The sequence below is a fragment of the Loxodonta africana genome, chromosome 9 (genome assembly GCF_030014295.1).
Source record: "Loxodonta africana isolate mLoxAfr1 chromosome 9, mLoxAfr1.hap2, whole genome shotgun sequence".
Taxonomy (NCBI): domain Eukaryota; kingdom Metazoa; phylum Chordata; class Mammalia; order Proboscidea; family Elephantidae; genus Loxodonta; species Loxodonta africana.
The window spans coordinates 19,164,699-19,185,690 of NC_087350.1; the positions used below are offsets into that span (position 1 = coordinate 19,164,699).

A 20,992-nucleotide genomic window follows, 5' to 3' on the forward strand; every position below is an offset into this window, starting at 1 on the left:
TGAGGAAGAATTTTATCAAAAACTTTCCTGTGCTAAAACAAGAGAAATGAGATGAGCTGAATGTGTACTAACAAGAAACCTGTTGTTTATCATTAGCAAGGAAGGTTAGCAAGGAAAGCAACTGGCTCAATTCATATTTTCTACAGTCTACATGTAACAGTTTTTTTTTCCTCCCCACTTGGAATAAAAAGCAAAAAAAAAAAAAAAAAAGTATTTATAAAATACTACAGGAAATATTTTCCTCTTAAAATAAAAAAAAAGAACATGACAAGAAATTAATAGTATACACAAACGTAGTTCTTACCCGGTCTTCCTTCTTAGGCAACTGATCCTTGATAAGAGTCTTGGTACGCCTGAGAAACCAACCAGACATCTTTTTTGCCAATCTGCGCATGGCCTTTCGGCCAGTAGCTAGTTCCCTTTTCGTTGCTGTGTGTCTTTGACCGTGTTCTACTGGGTCAGAAAACTGCTTCTTGAAGTGGCTCCTGCTACCTAAAAGTCCTGGCACAGCCCTTTATAAATGCAAGGAGAAAATGTTAGGACTTTACTAACCCATTATCTAAATTTACTAAATTATCTGAATAGAAAAACATCAACTTCTTTTTGCTTTTAAGGAATATACTAAGTCACTTGTTTACTGATGACAGCAATAACAAAAGCCAAGAAAACAGAATGTTTTTTATGACAGTTTTAGTTTATAACAATAAGAAAATGATGGATTTGGTAAATTAGCTTGAGTATTTACTTGGGGAACTAAAACTAATACATAAAGATAGGCTTTAAATTATCATATCAACACAGAGAAACATTAAAGTTGGAAATCAAATCGAGATTCACAAAAAGGTGGTAAGGTGCACAATGAGCAATATAACACACAAAAATAAAGGAGATGGCCATGAGCTGAGGTTTTCATGGGACTCTACCTGGGATAGCATGTTTGGGATCAAATACTTCTGTAAATAGACAAATAATTGGTTTAATCAGATACTAATAATTAGCAAACAAGGTAACATTAAACTATAGAAGTATTAGGTAATTTTCCGCCAAAACTGTTTTCGCTTACCAATCCATCACACACCACAATTCCTTCATGTTGTTTTGAAGAATGGTCCCAGTGAGGCCAATGCGGACATTACATTTTAAAGCCTTCATAACTTCTGTTACTCTAGCCGTTGGATTCTTGATTCTATGAGCTTCATCCACAATCACAGCTGACCATTCCAAACTACGAAATGAGAAAAAAAGGGGGGAAAGGGTTGAGAAAACTTCTCTCTCTTAGTCTACATAATTTGTAGAGAATAGCTGTCTCTACCAAGGTTCTAGATATTTTTCCCTCTTTACTCTGGTGATTTCATTGGATCCTCACTTCATTAGTTAAATGGCCACAGGTTTGGACCTCCATGAAATTAAAAGGTATGAAGACAAAAAGGCCAGTGGTGGAATGAGAAAACTCATTTAAACACCACTAAAATGATAATAAAAGAAAAAAAAAAAAAACCAAGTAACAAATCAGAAAATATAAAATCAAAGAAGTAAAATCTGCAACTCTAAATTAGAATGAAAAAACATTAATATAAACTCACGATTTTAAAAAAGTATATTACATAGCTCTGTTCCCCAAAAAGGTTAGACTCAATTGTTACTCTAATATTAAGGAGCACCCACAGTGCTCCATGCACCAAAAGGAACCAAGGGCCAAAGGAAAAATGGTTGATTTCAGGCACAGAGCAGGGGAAATACAAGACGAACCAAAACACACAGATGTACCCAAAGACAAACAGAGGCATGTCCAAAAGACAAAGAAACCAGACTACTTAGAAATATAAAAGCCCAAGAGTTCTGTGCAAAAAAAAGTTTATTTAGATCCTTCCCTCACACCATACACAAAAATTAACTCAAAACAGGTTATAAACCTAAATATAAGAACTAAAACTATGACATTTATAAAAGAAAACATAGAAAAAAACCTTTGTGACTGAGGGTAGGCATAAATTTCTTAGATATGATACCAAAAGCAAGGTCAACAAAAGAAAAAAAAGTGATAAACTGGACTTCATCAAAGTTAAAAACATTTGCTCTTTAAAAGATACCACTAATAAATGAAAAGACATGCTACATACTGGTGAAAACGTTTGCAAATAATATATCTGATAAAGGGCTTGTATACAGGCTATATAAAGAATTCTTACAACTTAATACAGTTTATAACAACACAATATTTTAAATGAACAAAAAATTTTAATAAACATTTCACCAAATAAAATATATGAATGGCAAATAATCACATGGAAAAATGCTCAGCTTCATTAGTCATTAGGGGAATGCAAGTTACCACTACATAACCAACAGAATGGCTATAATAAAAAAGATTGACAATATCAAGTGTTGACAAGGATATGGAGAAACTGGAACCCTCATAAACCGCTCTTGGAAAGGTACAGATACTTTCTAAGACAGTTTCGCATTTTCTTAAAAAGTTAATCATATACTTAACGTACAACTCAGCAATTCCATTCTAAGTGTCTACCCAAGAGAAATGAAAACATAAGTCTACACAAAGCTAGGTACATTAATGTTCATAGCAACATTATTCATAGTAGCCAAAATCTGAAAAGAATCCAAGTGTCCATCAATTGGTGAATGGAAAAACAAAACCTAGTATATCCACATAACAGAATACTGTCCAGTAATAAAAAGGGACGAACCAGTGAAACATGCTACAACACAGGATGAACCTCAAAAACATGTTAAGTGAAAGAAGCCAGAGACAAAAGACTACATATTGCCTGATTCCATGTATATGAAATTTCAAAAACAGGCAAATCTAGAGAGACAGAAAGTAAATAAGTGTGTCTGCCTGGGGCTGGGGTGGCAGCAGGAACTGACAGTAAGTGGAAGTTTCTGAGATGAAGGAAATGTTCTAAAACTGATCGTGGCGACGAGCACACAACTTTATAAACTCACTGAAAACCATTCCACACTTATAATGGGTACATTGTACCTCAATAATCCATGATTCTATGATACTCAAAAAAGAAAGAGAAAGGGGGAGAGAAATTTTACCATCATTAGAGATGACCATTATATCAATCTCTTACTCTGAAAACTGGTAACTGAAGCGCACGAATCAAGCATTTACCTTTCTTTTTTAGTTGAAAATGTAGTTCATTCCTAGGTAATGAGAGAAATTTTTTCTTTGCAGGAGAACATCAGTTAATAAATGTAGAAGGAAAGAGAATATCAGAAAACCATTATTTTGCAATACCCAATAAAATAATTGATTCTAGCAAGAATAACTTGTGTATGTTAGTATGACTAAGTAAAAGTATTGAAGGACCAGGATACTCAAATGCAGGCAAAGTAAGCACCCCACAGATTACCAGCTAATTGTAAAGGAAAAACACATTTTTATAATGGACCAATCTGATGGGCCCCTTCTTAACCTGTGGGACAAACTTGGCATCATTTAATAGTGGAACAACCTAGCATTAGTATCTCCTAAAGATGATACAATTTGAAGCTTACAGCATCACTTATATTCTTTTCAAAAATGTTTAACCTGAATCTAATTAACCCTTTAGACCCAAATCTGCCTCATAGAAATACAGACATTAAGAGGAACATACAATCCTCTGAGAAAGCGATCAGACAAATTTAGTATTTGAGACATCGAGGGCAGTAGTGGTTCAGTAGTAGAATTTTTACACAATTCCCAGACAACACACCTCAAACATAACCATCACCCACTGTTAGCGGAGGCTTGTGTGTTGCTATGAAGAGAGATTAGGAAGAAAGGCCTGGCAATCTACTTCCAAAAATCAGCCAATGAAAATCCTGTGAATCACAATAGTCCATATTCTTTTGTGCATGGGGTTGCCATGAGGTCGGAGTTCACTCCATGGCAGCTAACAACAACAAAAGACAACTGGCCCAGTCTCCTCAAAAAGTCATATAATGAAAAAAAAAGGGGGGAGGGAACGTTCTAGATTAGAAGAGACTAGAGAGACTTATTAACTAAATTTATCATCTGAACCTTTATTGAATCCTGGTTTGCAAACATCAGATATTAAAGATAGGTTTGGGATAATTAAGGAAATTCTAATTATTGTTAAATTTCTTAGGTGTGGCAAGGACAATGTGGTATAAGAAAAAATACCATTCGCTTTAGGAGATGTTCGCTAAATTATCCGGGAGTAAAGCTGTCATATTACATGCAACCTCCTGACATTACTCAACACCACCACTGTGTGTATGCACATACAGGCATAGACAAACACATGTATACACATATCTATTAACTTATATTTTGCCAAAATTTGAAAATATTTACACACAATTGTTGAATGTTGGTGGTAAATACATACACATATGTTCATGTACCACCCTTTTGACTTGGTTTGATAATTTTATTAACATTGAAATATGTCAGAAGCCCTTAAGAACAAAAAGAAAGGAAAAAGCCACAAAATTTAAGAAGCTAGAAAGAAGATGAACAAGATGACTTACAAAAGCAAAGAAAGCAGCACCTGGTGCCATTAGTGGGAAAAGCCAAAAAGCAATATGATTTTTATGTTTTTAGCTCTTAAAAGGCTAGGAATTGGTAGCATCAGAGAAGTCTGGAAACTGGAGTTATGTCAATGTTCAACAGCTTGTTTAAGAAGTTGTCGGACTTCCTAAATACCAATTCTCACTCCATAAAACCACCCAGCCAGGTCACCCTAAGTGATCAAGGGGCAATACGGCAAAATCTTCATTCTCCTTAAGAAGAAATAAGCAGATGATACTAAAAACTAAAGAAAAATTTTTAAGTTGCAACATAAACATGTTCTTCAGTGATGTCGAGGTCAAGACTGGATTTGGAGATGGTTATCTGAACAACAACAACAAAAAAGATACAGCTCATTCATATCACGCAGTGTGATGACTCTACTCTGGATTATTTATGAAAAATGTTAATGTCATCTATTATCTCTATGGTAAATGCTAACATTACCATAATAAATGTTATCTATGATAAACCCTGATCTAAGTATCCTCTTATCATAAAAAACCAAAAACCCAGTGCTGCCAAGGCGATTCTGACTCATAGCGACCCTGCAGGACAGAGTAGAACTGCCCCACAGAGTTTCCAAGGAGCGCCTGGTGGATTCGAGCTGCCGACCCTTTGGTTAGCAGCCGTAGCACTTAGCCACTCACTACACCACCAGGGTTTCCTCCTCTACAGCACACTTATTTCACAAAGATTACTTAATGTTTACTCAGATAAAATACAAATTATTTTGAATGCTTATCAAAATAAAGCCATCAACAAATAAAGGTAAAAATAACAAAGATCATAATATCTTGATCTTCTAATCTTACAGAGAAACCTGATTTATATTTACACAATTCTACTTTAGAGTTCTTATTTAACATTTTCAACAATCACAGAAAAGAACCATTCAGCAAACATTTATTTAGCATCTATTATATGCTAAATGTGTAATAAGCACTGAGATACAGAAATTAAAAATAAAATCTTCTATATCAAAGGGTTCACAGCCTAAAGGTATAGACAGACAGGTAAAAAATAACAATAATTGAAGTATGATCAGTGTGATGATAGATGAATTTCTTATTACATTTACCTAACTACAGAGCAGCTTTTGGTGTGGTACAGTAAAGTAGTTACAAGCCCCAAGTCTGGAGTTAGATGGTCAGGGTTCAAATCTTATCTCCACCACTGACTTACTAGTGTAGGCTTGGGCAAGTTATTTATTTAACCCTTTCCATGCCTACATTACTTAACTTAGAGAGTGGGGTAGTAATAGTGTCTTCTACATAAGGAAGAGACAATACATGTAAAGTGCTTAGAAGAGTGCCTACCACTTCCTCCTAACATAGAAATAACAATGAAAGATGATAGGAAATGGCTACTGTCCTTAAGGGATTGAATTTATACTTCCTAGATCCATATCTGGAAACCCTGGTGACGTAGTGGTTAAGTGCTACAGCTGCTAACCAAAGGGTCGGCAGTTTGAATCTGCCAGGCGCTCCTTGGAAACTCCATGGGGCAGTTATACTCTGTCCTATAGGGTCACTACGAGTCAGAATCAACTCGACGGCACTGGGTTTGGTTTTTTGGTTTAGAAACTGCATATGCTTATAACACAGACTGTTTCTTATTTCTGATTGTAAGTTCAGTAGCTTCCAAGGGCTTTATGTATCTTACGTAACTGTTCATAAATGTCACAGAATTTTAGAATGAAAAGAGACTCTCAGATTACCTAATTTGGTCATTCAAAAATCTGGCTTTGTTTCAAAATTGGTTGGGGACATTTTTATACAGATTTCTAGGCCCATTTTCCAAAGGAAATTTTAATCCAGTAAGTCTGGAATAGCAAGCCCAGAAGTAAGTGGTTTTAAAAAGCTACCTAGATGGAAGCCATGATCAACAGTAATGGACAATTCTTCTTACTGTAAACAACTAGGAAAGTGGACAAAATACACACAGTAATTGTTTTCAGACACTAGCACAGGGCTGTGATAAGTAAGAGAAGGAAAACAAATAAGGTGAATCCTATAATCATCCCAGTTTTCTATCTGGAAGTAATACCAGGCCCTGTGACAAAACAGTGTCCTCGTGAGCTGAGGAGACAGAGATCAGAGTTTAGAGGCTAAGGCAACAAGACTTTGTGGAGCAGAGTAAGAATAAAATATATGGGGAAAAAAGGTCCAGAAAATGCAAATGGATTTCTTTAAATATTTGGCTGCATATTAGAAATCTACAAATGGGTCTCCTTAAACATTTGGCTGAATATTAAGCTCCACAAACATAGGATAAGACTCCACAAGCCAGGAAAAGAATACTACGGAAAAAACCATTATCAAGGAACTATAAGCTGAACCATTTACTAAAACTTTCAATACAGTTGGGAGACATTCAAGTCCCAACAAATCGGAGTTAGGAAACCAAATTACGTACTTGAGGCATTCAAAAGCAATACCAGAAAAGCCACACCTTACAAATAGTGCTAACTTAGCCCTAAAAAAAAAAAAAAGGATAATTCTAGAACTTTCCTGGCAGAGCTTAAAAACAAGCTTCAAAAATGATTTACAAGAAATTAACTGCCTGCCAAAACAAAACTCAACATTCCGCAAAGGAAGACACTATATCCAGAGACTTAACAATATAATGTTCATATATATACAATTTTTAAAAAAATTAGTAGACATACAAAGGAATATGTGATAAGTATCCATCAATAGAAAGAGGCCTAGAAATGCCAAAGATGATAAAACTGGCAACAAAGGACTGTGAAGCATTCATTCCAAATATGCTCAGGGAGTTAAAGAAAAGCATGAAAATAATGACAGAAATGAAAGCTATAAAAATAGAACCAAATGGAACTTTCAGAGCTAACATATACAATATCTGAAATGAAAAATTAACTTACATGTACTTAACAGCAGATTAGTCACTACAGAAAAAAAGTAAATGAACTTGAAGAAAGTACAAAGGGAACTATCCAAACTGAAACACAGAGAGAAAAAAGAAAAAAGGATAGTTTCAGTGACCTATGGGACTGTAGCAAACAATCTCATATATGTTCAATTGCACTCCTAGAAAAAAATGGGGAGAGGTCAAAATTTTTTTGAAAAAATAATGCCTGACGTTATCTTAAACAGTTAGAAATAGAACTACCATACAACCCAGAAATCCCACTCCTCGGAATATACCCTAGAGAAACAAGAGCCTTCACACAAACAGATATATGCACACCCATGTTTATTGCAGCACTGTTTACAATAGCAAAAAGCTGGAAGTAACCAAGGTGTCCATCAATGGATGAATGGCTAAATAAATTGTGGTATATTCACACAATGGAATACTACGCATCGATAAAGAACAGTGACGAATCTCTGAAACATTTCATAACATGGAGGAACCTGGAAGGCATTATGCTGAGCGAAATTAGTCAGAGGCAAAAGGACAAATATTGTATAAGACCACTATTATAAGATCTTGAGAAATAGTAAAAACTGAGAAGAACACATACTTTTGTGGTTACGAAGGGGGGATAGAGGGAGGGAGGGAGAGGGTTTTTTATTGATTAATTAGTAGATAAGAACTGCTTTAGGTGAAGGGAAAGACAATACTCAATACATGGAAGGTCAGCTCAATGGACTGGACCAAAAGAAAAGAAGTTTCCGGGATAAAATGAATGCTTCAAAGGTCAGCGGAGCAAGGGCGGGGGTTTGGGGACCATGGTTTAAGGGGACTTCTAAGTCAATTGGCAAAATAATTCTATTATGAAAACATTCTGCATCCCACTTTGAAATGTGGCGTCTGGGGTCTTAAATGCTAACGAGCGGCCATCTAAGATGCATCAATTGGTCTCAACCCACCTGGATCAAAGGAGAATGAAGAACACCAAGGTCACACGATAACTAAGAGCCCAAGAGACAGAAAGGACCACATGAACTAGAGACCTACATCATCCTGAGACCAGAAGAACTAGTTGGTACCCGGCCACCACCGATGACTGCCCTGACAGGGAGCACAACAGAGAACCCCTGAGGGAGCAGGAGATCAGTGGGATGCAGACCCCAAATTCTCATAAAAAGACCATACTTAATGGTCTGACTGAGACTAGAGAAATCCTGGCGGCCATGGTCCCCAGACCTTCTGTTGGCACAGAACAGGAACCATCCCCGAAGACAACTCATCAGACATGAAAGGAACTGGACAGTGGGTGGGAGAGAGATGCTGATGAAGAGTGAGCTAATTATATCAGGTGGACACTTGAGATTGTGTTGGCATCTCATGTCTGGAGGGGGGATGGGAGGATAGAGAGAGTGGGAAGCTGGCAAAATTGCCACGAAAGGAGAGACTGGAAGGGCTGACTCATTAGGGGGAGAGCAAGTGGGAGTACAGAGTAAGATGTATGTAAACTTATATGTGACAGACTGACTTGATTTGTAAATGGTCACTTGAAGCTCAATAAAAGTTGAAAAAAAAAAATAATGCCTGAGACTTTTATATATTTGATGAAAAATATTAATCTATGTCTCAAAAAAGCTTAATGAACCACAAACACGGTAAGTACAAAGAAAACTACATAAAGATATATCAATTAAATTCATGAAAACCAATGATAAAGAGAAAAAAAAAAAAGGAACACAAGAATGACTGCAAACTTCATCAGCCATAATACATGCCAGATGACAACAGAATGATATTGTAAAGGGCTGGATAGGAGGAGGAGATAAAAGAGAAGGAGGAGGAAAAGCTGAAGGGAGAGGGGAAGGAAAGCAAGAGGAGGAGGAAAAGGGACAGGGGAAAGAGGAGGAGGAGAAAGAAAAAAAAACAGAAATCTACCGCCAGTGAAAATGTCCTTTAAAAATGAAGGCAATATATGAATTCCACCTCCAGTACTTCGACTTGCCTTCATATAACAACTATAAACTCTGGATAATACATAAAACACAACTGCCTGAAGACTCTGCAGACTGAACAAAACCAAGCAGATGTTGTCGAGAAATCAACCTAGAAGAGAGGACCAGTACAAGGTGATTTCCCTATTTTTCCAGCTTTAGCCTGAAGGCAGGCCATAGTTGCTGAAGTGTGATGGGTGGCCAAAAGTCTGATAGAAATCTACTGTCTCCCTAGTCTGAAGAACCAGGAGACAAAGCTCAGGGCAGCCAGGACCACTGGAGACTGAGGAAGGAATCCCAGAAAGAAGAGCCAAAGAAGTCTCAAATTCTGAGCATAAAATCTACCCAAGATTCTGCCTGACCTCTGAAACACAAACGTCCAAGAATCAAACCAACTTGCAGCTAAGGCTAAAAGTCCTGAGCTGATATTTGCAGCTAAGGCTAAAAGTCCTGAACTGAGATAAGGCAGAGTTTGCTGTTTGAGCCCAACCATACGTGCTAAAATGAAAACTTCATCATGCTTTAAAGGAATACAACAAAATTCAGTCTCCACAACGTAACTTTCACAATGTACAGAATACAATCCCAATTACTCAATACATATAAAGAACAGGAAAATGTGAGCCATTCTTAATAGAAAAACCAATCTTAAACTGACCCAGATGTGGGATTATCGGACAAAGATTTTAAAGCAGCTATTTTAACTATGGAGCCCTGGTGGCACAGTGGTTAAGAGCTATGGCTGCTAACTAAAACGTCAGCAGTTTGAATCCACCAGCTGCTCCTTGGAAACCTATGGGGCAGTTCTACTCTGTCCTATAAAGCTGCTATGAGTTGGAATTGCCTTGATGGCAATGAGTTTGGGTTATTATAACTACGGTGAATAAGATAAAGTAACGGATGCTCATAATGAACGAATGAATGAAAGTCTCATAATAAATGAAAAAAAAAAAATCTCAGCAAACAACCAAATGGAAATTCCAGACCTGAAAACCACAATATATAAATTTTAAAAACTTCCTGGATGAGCTTAAAAGCAGAATGGAGATGACAAAGGAAAGAGTCAGTGAACTTGAAGATATATCAACAGAAATTATCCCATTTGATGTAAATCTGATCATTTTTATCATTTCAGTAAGCTGCTGAAAACACTTCAGTGACACTCCACTGCTCTAAGGATAAAGACCAAAATCCTCAAAGTGGCTTTCAGTACTCTCATGATCTGTCCCTTGCCTTGTCTCCTGGCCACTACATCTTTCATTCCAGGTTGCACCCATACCAAGCTGTTTTCATTTATTCAAGGATGCTATGATCATTCTTATCTGAGCACCTATGCAAATAGTTTGTTCTCTCTGCAGAGGTTCTCTGCTACCCCAATTACTCTCTGCGATGGTTAATGTTGTATGTCAACTCGGTTAAGCTATGATTCTCAGTGGTTTGGCAGACACTATGTAATCACCTTTCATTTTGTGATCTGATGTGAGCAGCAAATTGAGTGAAGGGGGAGTTTCCTTGGGGGTGTGGCCTGCCTCCAGTATGTAAATGGATGTTGTGGCAAAGCTCACTCTTTTTTCTCGGCCCTGTACTCTTCTTGTTGTTTGACCTCGGGTCCTTGGGATGTATGTCTGCAGAAGTCTCTGGCCTGCCACCAGACCTGAAGGTTTGGGATTGGCCAACCCTGCAACCCTGTGAGCCAGCAGAGACCTCCAGCCTGCCGCCTGACCTGCAGATTTTGGTTCCACCAGCCCCTGAAGCCACATGAGCCAGCAGAGGTCTTCAGTCTCTCGCCTGACCCACAGATTTGGGGCTTGCTAGCCCCCACAATTGTATGAGCCATTTCCTCACAGTTGCATGAGCCATTTCATCACAACTGTGTGAGCCATTTCCTTCAAGTAAATTTCTCTCTATATATATTTACATACACTTCTCTGCTTCTACTCCTCTAGAGAACTCAGAATAAGACATTTTCCTACTATTCAACTCTTACTCATCCTTCAAGTTTCACTCAGCTCACAGATCATCTCTGAGAAGTTTCTCTGAAAATTCTCCCTACCCCACAGCAGGGTTAGGTTCCTCATACGCTCCCAAAGCACCGTGTATTCCAAATGAACTCATCTAATTTTACAACAAAGGAGCCCTGGTGATACAGTGGTTAAAGCACTTGACTGCTAACCAAAAGGTCAGCAGTTCAAACCCACCAGCCACTGCATGTGAGAAGGATGTGGCAGTCTGCTTCCATAAGGAGTTCAGCCTTGGAAACCCTCTGGGACAGTTTTACTCTGTTCTATAGGACTGCTATGAGTCAGAATTGATTTGACAGTAACGGGTGGGGTTTATGGGACTTTATAACTGCCTGTTTACTCCTTTAGATTCTCCACTAAAATATTAAGATGCAGGTGGGCATAAGCCAACTCATTTCTCTTGGGTACTTGTATCCTAGAACAGCGGCCCCATCAATTTGTTTATTTTTTGCCAGTCTATAGTCACAACAGACTCCATCATCAAAATCATTAATGAAAATCACTACCTTAGACTAGAGGTACCAAATGCATAAAAGGTGACATGGGACAAGCCTTATCACTCTTTAACAGGCCTTTTGGAGAGGTTATCTGTACTGAGTTTCAGGAACAGAGTAAGGAACTCTGGAAAACCTGATGGAGCTTCTTCTCTCTCCTAGAATAAGTTGGTTATTACAAACTGTTTATCTCAACAATTTTGAAATGAAATTAAATCATTTAAGACTACTAAGAACTTTTTAAAAAATCATTAAAAATCATTATAAAGGGAATATAACTGATATCAGCTGAGTATTAATAGAGCCATCCCCACTATTCTCATTACCTGTTAAATTCATCCAGACATAAACGCAGTGTTTCATAAGTTGTGAGAGCAATTTCACATTTCCCCTGCTTTACACGAATCAGTTCACTGTCTTTTTTGTTACCGTGTAAAACGATGACTCTGAAATATCCCCAGGTGTCCAATTCATCCCTCCAGTTGTAGAGGACAGAAAGAGGGGCAACTATTAAGAACATCTGAAAGAAGAAAAAAATTGGTATGTTAAAAAAAAAAAAAAAAGAATCCCAAACCAAAATCCAGGACATCACCTGTCCTTTTCTTTAATTTTGATACTACAATTAATAAGATTAAATACAACCGAGCAATTGGACATACATGAACATAAGAGTTTCAAAAAACACTTGGTTGCTTACTTAGCTTTTTATGAGAAAATGGACACCAAGCCCTAGTGGAGCGGTGGCTAAAAGCATGGCTGCTAACCAAAAACTTGGCAGTTCGAGTCCACCAGCTGCTCCTTGGACACCCTCTGGGGCAGTTCTACTCTGTCCCATGGGGTTGCTAGGAGTTGGAATCAACTGGACAGCAATGAGTTTGTTTTAAATCTTGCTCAAAGGAACAATTATTTTTTATCTTGCCTCACAGGGGAGGTTGAAAGCTAAGAGAGAAGTAACTCGACAAAACAGAAAAGAATCAGGATCCCAAATCTTAACAACTTCATGGGCCAAGTAGGTAATGTAAATACGCAAAGCAGGCCAGGTGTTTTTCCTGAAATATATGGTCTTCAAGCCCACTTCCTCCTCATTTCCTCACCCATTCACTCTCCCTCCTTTCTCAGATACTCTTAGTTGAAGACCTGGAACATTCACAGGAAAACTGAAGCAATTAGAAGTAAACCTCTACAGCTGTTGGTACTTTACCAATAAACTACCTATATCTATTCACCTTGGATGAACTGCCTGTCTCCTCATCTAAAGCCAACCCTGAGTTCATACAGTGGCTCCTACGTCTGCTTGCCAACCTAAAGGCAAAGCTGCGAGAAAATGCCCTCAACCTCCTCAGTGTCATGAACTTTCCCTTTTGCGTGCACCATATCCATCCACAGGCAAATGTGTTAGAACATTTCCCAGGGATCAAAAATATAAAAAAAAACTCTTCTTTGACCCTACTTCTCCTCATTACTCTACTCCCCTTTAAAGCAATGATTCTCAAGAATTATCAATACTTACTGTCTCTGTTTACTCTTCTCCTGTTTTCTCTTGAACTCACGTAAGTGGGGGTTCTACCCTAACCCCTCTAACCAAAATTGTCCTTGTCAAGATCACCATCATGTCTCTGTTTAGCTTTCACACAAATGCTACAGGGTTCCAGTGACCCTCCCTGTACTAACCCCAAACCTTGCTGCCACTGTCCACTTTAATTATTTTATTTCTATGTTACCATTACTCCTAAGTTGTTTTCTTTAATAGGATGACCAGTAAGCTTCATTTCTTAAAGTTTTATACTTGTCCAAGTTGATAAAGATGAACCAATTAAACATACTGAAAGGTTTCAGTTTAATAAAAAAAAAAAAAAAAATAGTTCAGTAAAATAATAATAATAATAATACAACACTGCCCTAAATCCTGCCCTCTCTTCTGTGAAACATTTCACCTAGGCCATCTGTCAGCTTAAGAAGTCTAATCAGTGACTGTGTTTTGGAAAGAAGAAGAACAGAAGATTAATCTGCTGAAGGTGAGAGTCCTTGTCTCCTACCCATCACTGAGCATATGTGACTACTTTCTTGTCATATCTGATTCCTCTCAAATGCTTTTATCCTCGGGCCTGTAGTTTATAACATGACCTCCACTTTTCTCCTGTCTTCAAATATAAAACGAGGGCTTCAAGTATTGAGTCCAATTACAGTGCTCCCTGTTAAGTTTCTGTGTATTACAAAATGAAAATGCTAGGTGCTAATTCCATCTGAGCACTTTTGGCAGTTTTCTACTTCAAAGGCCGTACATGAAAAAGAGCCAACAAATCTAAAGACTCCTAGTATCAGCCCTAAGATTCCAGAAGGGGTTTAAATACGAAGGCAGCAACATAATTCCTTAATGGTTTTTACAGATGTTGTTAGGTGCCCTCGAGTTAGTTTCAACTCGCAGCAACCCTATGGACAACAGAACAAAACACTGCCCAGTCCTGCGCCACCCTCATAATTGGTATTATGCTTGGGCCCATTGTTGCAGCCACTGTGTCTATCCATCGCATTGAGGGTCTTCCTCTTTTTCGCTGACCCTCTACTTTAGCAGGCAAAATGTCCTTCTCTAGGGACTGGTGCTTCCTGATAACACCCAAAGTATGTGAGATGAAGTCTTGCCATTCTCACTTTTAAGGAGCATTCTGGCAGACACTGGTCTTCAAAATCGCGAAGAGTAGTAAATCGTATGACTCAATAACTCATTTTAACTGTAAAAGAGGTCAGAGAACTGAGTTATGCTATTATCCAAAGTCCAGATAGTACATAAGAAGAACCTGAAGTGTTTACTACCACGCTGTGAATAACATTTCAGCTAATAAGCCTTTCTCAGGCAAATGATGCCAAACAGGAAAGTGAAAACCAGCATTTAACTGCTATGCCACTACACACAAAGCATCTCAGGGTGATTTCTTATTCTGAAGCTACAATACAATTTTATAAAACCGGATCTCAAATGTAGCATACAGAAAGGTAAAATTCTTTCACTTAAATATTATTAAAATCAACAGAGGCTAGGTTAAACACTGCAAATAGAGAACACTAAATTATTTTTATCTCCTTCAGCAAAACTAGCCCAGTGATTTCGGAACATGCTTTTAAAGTTTGATTCTTCATGCAGGATGACATTAGAAAAATGATGTGCTATGGATTATGAAGAGATCCCCTAAGTTATTTAATGTACAATGATGTTTGTGATAGAAGTAGTTTTATAGTATTAATAATAATCACCATGACCATTATTGACTTTTTTACTGTGTGATGTAATTTACAGACATTAATACTGAAACTCTCTGCAAAGTAGGTGCTTAGTATGTCTGTTCTACAGCTACGGAAACTGAGACATGGAGATATTAAACAATATGCCTGAGGTCATACTGCTATGGCAAAGTAGGTATTTAAACACCAGTCCGTCTAATTCCAAAGTTCTTAACCAACATATCATGTTAGCTTAAACCATAAAGTCCATGTCCTCAAGACACATAACTTTCTTATTGATCATTGTAACTCCGATACTTTGTACAGTCCTTAGAAAACAGAAGGTGTTCAACTGATAAATGAATTAATAAATGAGAGCACACATCTCCAGGTGCCAGTGCGGGAACTGCATGCTCAAAGGACAGTGACAGACCAACAGCGCTGAAACCAAGGCGTCACACAGGGAGAAGTGACACATCAAGGTAATAGAGAAAAACTGAAGACCATAAATTTGAATATTTGCTATGTAACCCCAAGTTCTAAATAATATTTCCTGTTTTACCTCTATAATCTTAATTCTTTGAAAAAAGTCCAACCTAATTAATTTATACTCTCATGCATAGTAGATAATTCTCCTTGGCACACTGGGGCTATATAATACAGAGGAACTTCAGTTTAAAATCCACTCTAGTCAGGAACCCTTTCAAATCCTTTCTATGAAAGTAGCATTATAATAATACCAAAACTTGAAAAATATTCTATAAAAACAGAAAATTACAGGCGGAGATCACTTAAAATATCAATGGGTAGCAAATGAATAAATACCAAATTTTGCAATAAAACAAGAGAAGTAAATAAAAGATACCAGAACGGAAATAAAGAAGTAAAATTATTATTTGTAGAAAACATAAGTAAATAAACTAGGTGAACAGTAAATCAATTCTTATGAACAGTAAAAGAATTTTAAAAGTTCATAAAATTTAAGTGGCATTAATACACACGAACAACCAAAAGTTAGCAAATAAAATGGAAAAAAAAAATCCATTTAGAATAGGAAAAAAAAAGGAATACCTGGCATAAATGTAATGATACAAAGGCTATTATGAAGAAAACTAAAATCTCTGTGGGGCATAAAATAAATTTAAACAATGAGACTGCTCTTGGATATGTAGTTTTAATACTGTAAATACATTCACTCTTCCCAAATACACTGATAAATTCAATGCAATGCTAACTAAAATATCAATAGGTTTTTAGGAGAAGTTTGAGAAAATTTACTTCTCACAAGTTGAGAAAACTTGTGAAAAAGGATAGAGGAATTCTGAAGAAGAAAACTAACACATTAAAAAAAAAAACAAAAAACCATTGCCATCGAGTCGATTCCAACTCATAGCAACCCTACAGGTCAGAGTACAACTGCCCCACAGAGTTTCCAAGGAGCGCCTGGTGGATTTGAACTGCTGACCTTTTGGTTAGAAGCCATGGTACTTAACCACTACGCCACCAAGGTTTCCAAATATTAAAATACATTATAAAGCTAAAATAATTAAAACTGTTTAGAACTGCAAGAGAAATGAAAAAATAAATGTAAGAGAACAATGTCCAGAAATAGACCCAAATATATAAATTGGTTTAATTTTACACAAAAGTGGCCCTTCAAACCATTGTGAAAAAGAGGGCTTACTCAATGAATGACGTATGGTAAGTGGAGAACTGTCTGGGGGCAAAATACAGCTGGATTACTAGATCTCTCCTTAAAGTAAACCAAATGCTAGCTGAAACAAAGACGTAAAAGTATTAAATAAAATCACATAAAATTATGAATAAATTATGGGTGAATTCACTAAAATCTTAAGAGTACAGAAGGCTTTTATAGGCAGACATAAAACCTAGAACTATATAGATAAACTTTACTGTATAAAAAATTTTATATACAGTAAACAAGTCAAAAGCTGACTCTGACAAATTGGGGAAGAAATATTTGCAACACATATAATAGACAAAAGATCAGTATCCAGAATATATGAATAAAGAATCAAGGGCTACAATTTAAAAATAAAAACTCAGTCAAAAGGTTGGTGGCCTTGGTAGACAGGCCTAGAGATCTCCTTCCAAAAGGTCACAGCCTGAAAACCCCATGGAGCAGTTCTACTCTGAATACGTGGGGTCACTACGAGTCGGAATCAACTTGACAGCATTGGGTTTGGCTTTTTTGGTTTTAATTTTAAAATGGACAAAGATACGAAAGGCATTTTAAATCAAAAGTAGATTTTAAACATCCGAAAAGATATTCAGCCTCACTCAATTAAAGAAATGCAAATCGAAATAAGATTTATAGGTCTATGTTTTTTGTCTCTCAGACTGACATAAATTCGTTACTAAATTCGACAGGTGAAAAAGTGAGGAAACAGACACTTTTGTACAGTATTGGTGGGAATATAAAATTGTCACAGCCTCTTGTTAGTTGCTGTCAAGTCAATTCCAACTCACAGTGATCCCACGTGCTCAGAGTGGAACTGCTCCGTAGGGTTTTCAAGGGTGGTACCTTTTGGAAGCAGTTCGCCAGGCCTGTCTACCAAGGCACCTCTGGATGGGCTCCAACCACCAACCTTTCAACCAGTAGTTGGGTACTGAACAATCTGCACCACGCAGGGACTCCTACAGCCTCTTGGAAGGGCAATTTTACTTCAGCCATCACCATGTAATAGGAACATACCCACAATTCCAGGACCACATACTGTACAATTCCAATACCAAGAGTTTATCCTACAGTTATCAATGCAAAAACTGTCAAGACGTATGGATGAGAATGTTTAAGGTAGCATCACTTGCCACATAATCTTCTCTGTTCATTTCAGGAACCAAAGAAATAGATCTAAAATACTCGAAAAATATTTTTGTTCAATTACCACTGAAATTGCTTCTGGTGCTAGAAAAATCTTCCTCCTTTGCTTTAATACAAATTGTGAATTTTACTTAGACTTTCTAAAGTTTCGTCATGCAAAAGAGCAAGGTTTTATAAAGAACTATGATTCATTTTCAAAACGACTGAATTTCAATCTAAACTGAACACCCTAAATTTAAAGAATCATTCCAAGAATCAGTATTCAAAATGTATAGCTTGTGTTTTTTCCTTTAGGAATTTATTCTTGGCACACACCATCTATTTCATGCATTCTCGGATGATTTATTCACACTTGGAGAGCTTTAAAATGTATATGAGATGTATCTCACACACACACACACACCCCCCAAACCTGTCACTCCTTAATTTGTAACATTCTATCTGTTACAGTTTTCTTTCCCCAAGGAGTTCCAACATTAATTTTTCAGGATTCCTGTGCAATTCTGACATTAGCATATAAAGAGAAAGGAATTTATTTCTTCTCTAGCTATTTCATACGCTTTCTTTTTAAAATGAGCATTGCTTTAAGTGGGCCAATGCAAATTTACCTTTTGAGAATTTCATTGAACAAAATTATAGTTTTTGTCTTAATTTACTTCTGGGAAATAGTATAATCTCAGTAAAATATTTATTTCTAGAATCCCAGTTCAAATAACTACTGAACACATGTGTTTATTGATTCCAATGAGACAGAAGGACAAATGTAAAAATAAACCAATGCAAGTGCTACAAGGCCTGGGAGGGTGCTGCCAGATCAGAACAGTAGGGAAGTAGATGAGAAGTGACATTCTTGAAGAAATGAGGAATCTACTCTTTACCTTTGGAGCCAAAACCAAAACCAGTTGCTGTGGAGTTGATTCCCACTCATAGTGACCCCATATACACACAGTAAAACTGCAATCCACAGGGTTTTCAAGGCTGTGACCTTTTGGAAGCAGATCGCCAGGCCTTTCTTCCGAGATGCCTCTGGATGGGTTCAAACTGTCAACCTTTTGGTTCATAATTGAGCGCTTAACCGTTTGTGCCACCCAGGGACTCCTTAACTTTGGTTAAAAACTTTAAGAAAAAAAAAAGTGAGTCTTCCTGGAATGAGCCTAAAAACAACAAACAAAAGAAAACAACAACATAAAACCCAATTGTGCAGGGTGAGTGGGAATTATAAGGAAAGTAATGACAAAATAATGAACTAAAGGGAGAACAGCTATACCAGTCATCTGCTTCAGAGAAGCTCATTCTAGCATTAGTACCTCCTTCCTCTTAAAAGTGCTGAGTGTGTTTTTCTAAAGCAAGATAACTTATTTGGAAGAACTCTAGACTGAATGTTGGACCTGAGGAAACTTGTGAATTTCAGGATAAAGAAAAAGTCTTAAGCACTTCCAAACAACAACGACAAAAAAAACCCCTTTTCCAATGAAAAAAGTCAGAATTGGCATAAGATCCCCATCTGCGATACAGAGTGAAAAAAGTTAATAAAATTATTTCCATAAAGTTGTAAGCGAAAATTCTGAACTTAGAATCCTATACTCAGATATAATAATCCATCAAGTATGAAAGCAATATAAAAGCACACAACATTTACTAAGCAAGAATTAACTGAAGATGTTCAACAAAGCAAACACTGGTATAAACACAAGAATGAACAAAGGTAAAGTCATAGCAGAAGAATTTATTACATTTCTCTTAAATTCAATTGCTCAAAGTATTTCAAGTAGACCAAAGAAATCACAATAGTATTAAAAACTTTAACAATGTAATTAATAAGCCTGATTAAATAGAAATATATAGAACTCTGTTGCCTAAGAAAAAATGCACAATATCAGAGAACATTTTAAAATAACAGAGACCACACAACACTCAATTTTAAAAACTCTTGACCACGGATTTTGTCACAAAGTCAATTATCAAAGCTATATTACTGAATGCAACAAAACTAGAAATCAACAACAAAGGCTAAGTCCTCCCATCACTCTATTTTAATAATTTCTTTCAATTTTCAGGTTCCAAAATCTATACAATATTATAAATATATATGATGTTTAAAAGTTATATATATATTATATATAGCGTCGCTATAAGTCAGAACCGACTCGATAGCAATAGGTTTTGGTTTATCTACTTTTACAATACCAGCTTCCTGAATATTTCTACTTTACCTTTTTTGCTGTACAAGAAGGGGTTTCCTTTTTCATACTTCTTAGTAAAAACTCTGGCATGTTATTTTCAATATCTTCACGAGTTCCCTTTTTATGCAAAACTGCAGCCAGGAATGAAATAACCTGGGGAGGAAAAAGACTATTTTCAATCACTGTGTGTAATATATCATGACGGACAAAATTTCACTACTTACAGGACTCACTACTCAACTAGCAATAATTACAGATTCTACAAACAGACTTGTTAGGGGAAAAAAAAAAACATAAAATGAAGCACTAGTACTGAGTTTCCTCATTTATATTAACAACAAATGTATAGTACACGTTACTGTTAGTAAAGAACTCCCACATTTCCATCTCTTCCATGATGAAGTCTACCTGCTCAATTAATTCTCTCTCTTAATCTCATCAGTTGGGACATTACCTTCTTATCTGTTCCTATCCATAGAAACTATCTCTTCACATCCTCTATTAGAATAAACTGTGTACATTCTTTCTTCCCTGTAGACATAAGCTCCTAAACACCAAAAAAAAAACAAACCCAGTGGCGTCGAGTCGATTCCGACTCATAGCAACCCTATAGGACTGAGTAGAACTGCCCCATAGAGTTTCCAAGCAGCACCTGGCGGATTCGAACTGCCAGCCCTTTGGTTAGCAGCCGTAGCACTTAACCACTATGCTACCAGGGTATTCATAAGCTCCTTACAGAGGTAATATTTGGCCCATAAGTTTGTACACTTCTGTATATCCAATAAGTATAGGCAGATAGGAAGAATGTTAATTTTA

At 36.9% G+C, this 20,992-nt stretch overlaps 1 protein-coding gene across 10 annotated transcripts in view; it reads right to left on the reverse strand.

Moving 5' to 3' along the window:
• The window catches only part of ERCC6L2 (ERCC excision repair 6 like 2), a 167,345-nt gene that overhangs the window by 128,582 nt on the left and 17,771 nt on the right, over window positions 1–20,992 (reverse strand). For 8 of the 10 annotated variants that reach the window (XR_010322946.1, XR_010322945.1, XR_010322947.1 and 5 more), the window contains exons 3-6: window positions 20,207–20,329; window positions 12,259–12,452; window positions 1,064–1,225; window positions 305–512 (exon numbers count right to left, since the gene is read on the reverse strand). Coding sequence is in view for 6 of the 10 variants with exons in the window: in XM_010587479.3 (XP_010585781.2) it covers window positions 305–512; window positions 1,064–1,225; window positions 12,259–12,452; window positions 20,207–20,329 (687 nt within the window). In the remaining 4 variants the exon portion in view is untranslated. Of the gene's footprint in view, window positions 1–304; window positions 513–1,063; window positions 1,226–12,258; window positions 12,453–20,206; window positions 20,346–20,992 lie in introns of those variants that run through there. The other 2 variants (XM_064291137.1, XM_064291138.1) reach the window with 2 other exon arrangements.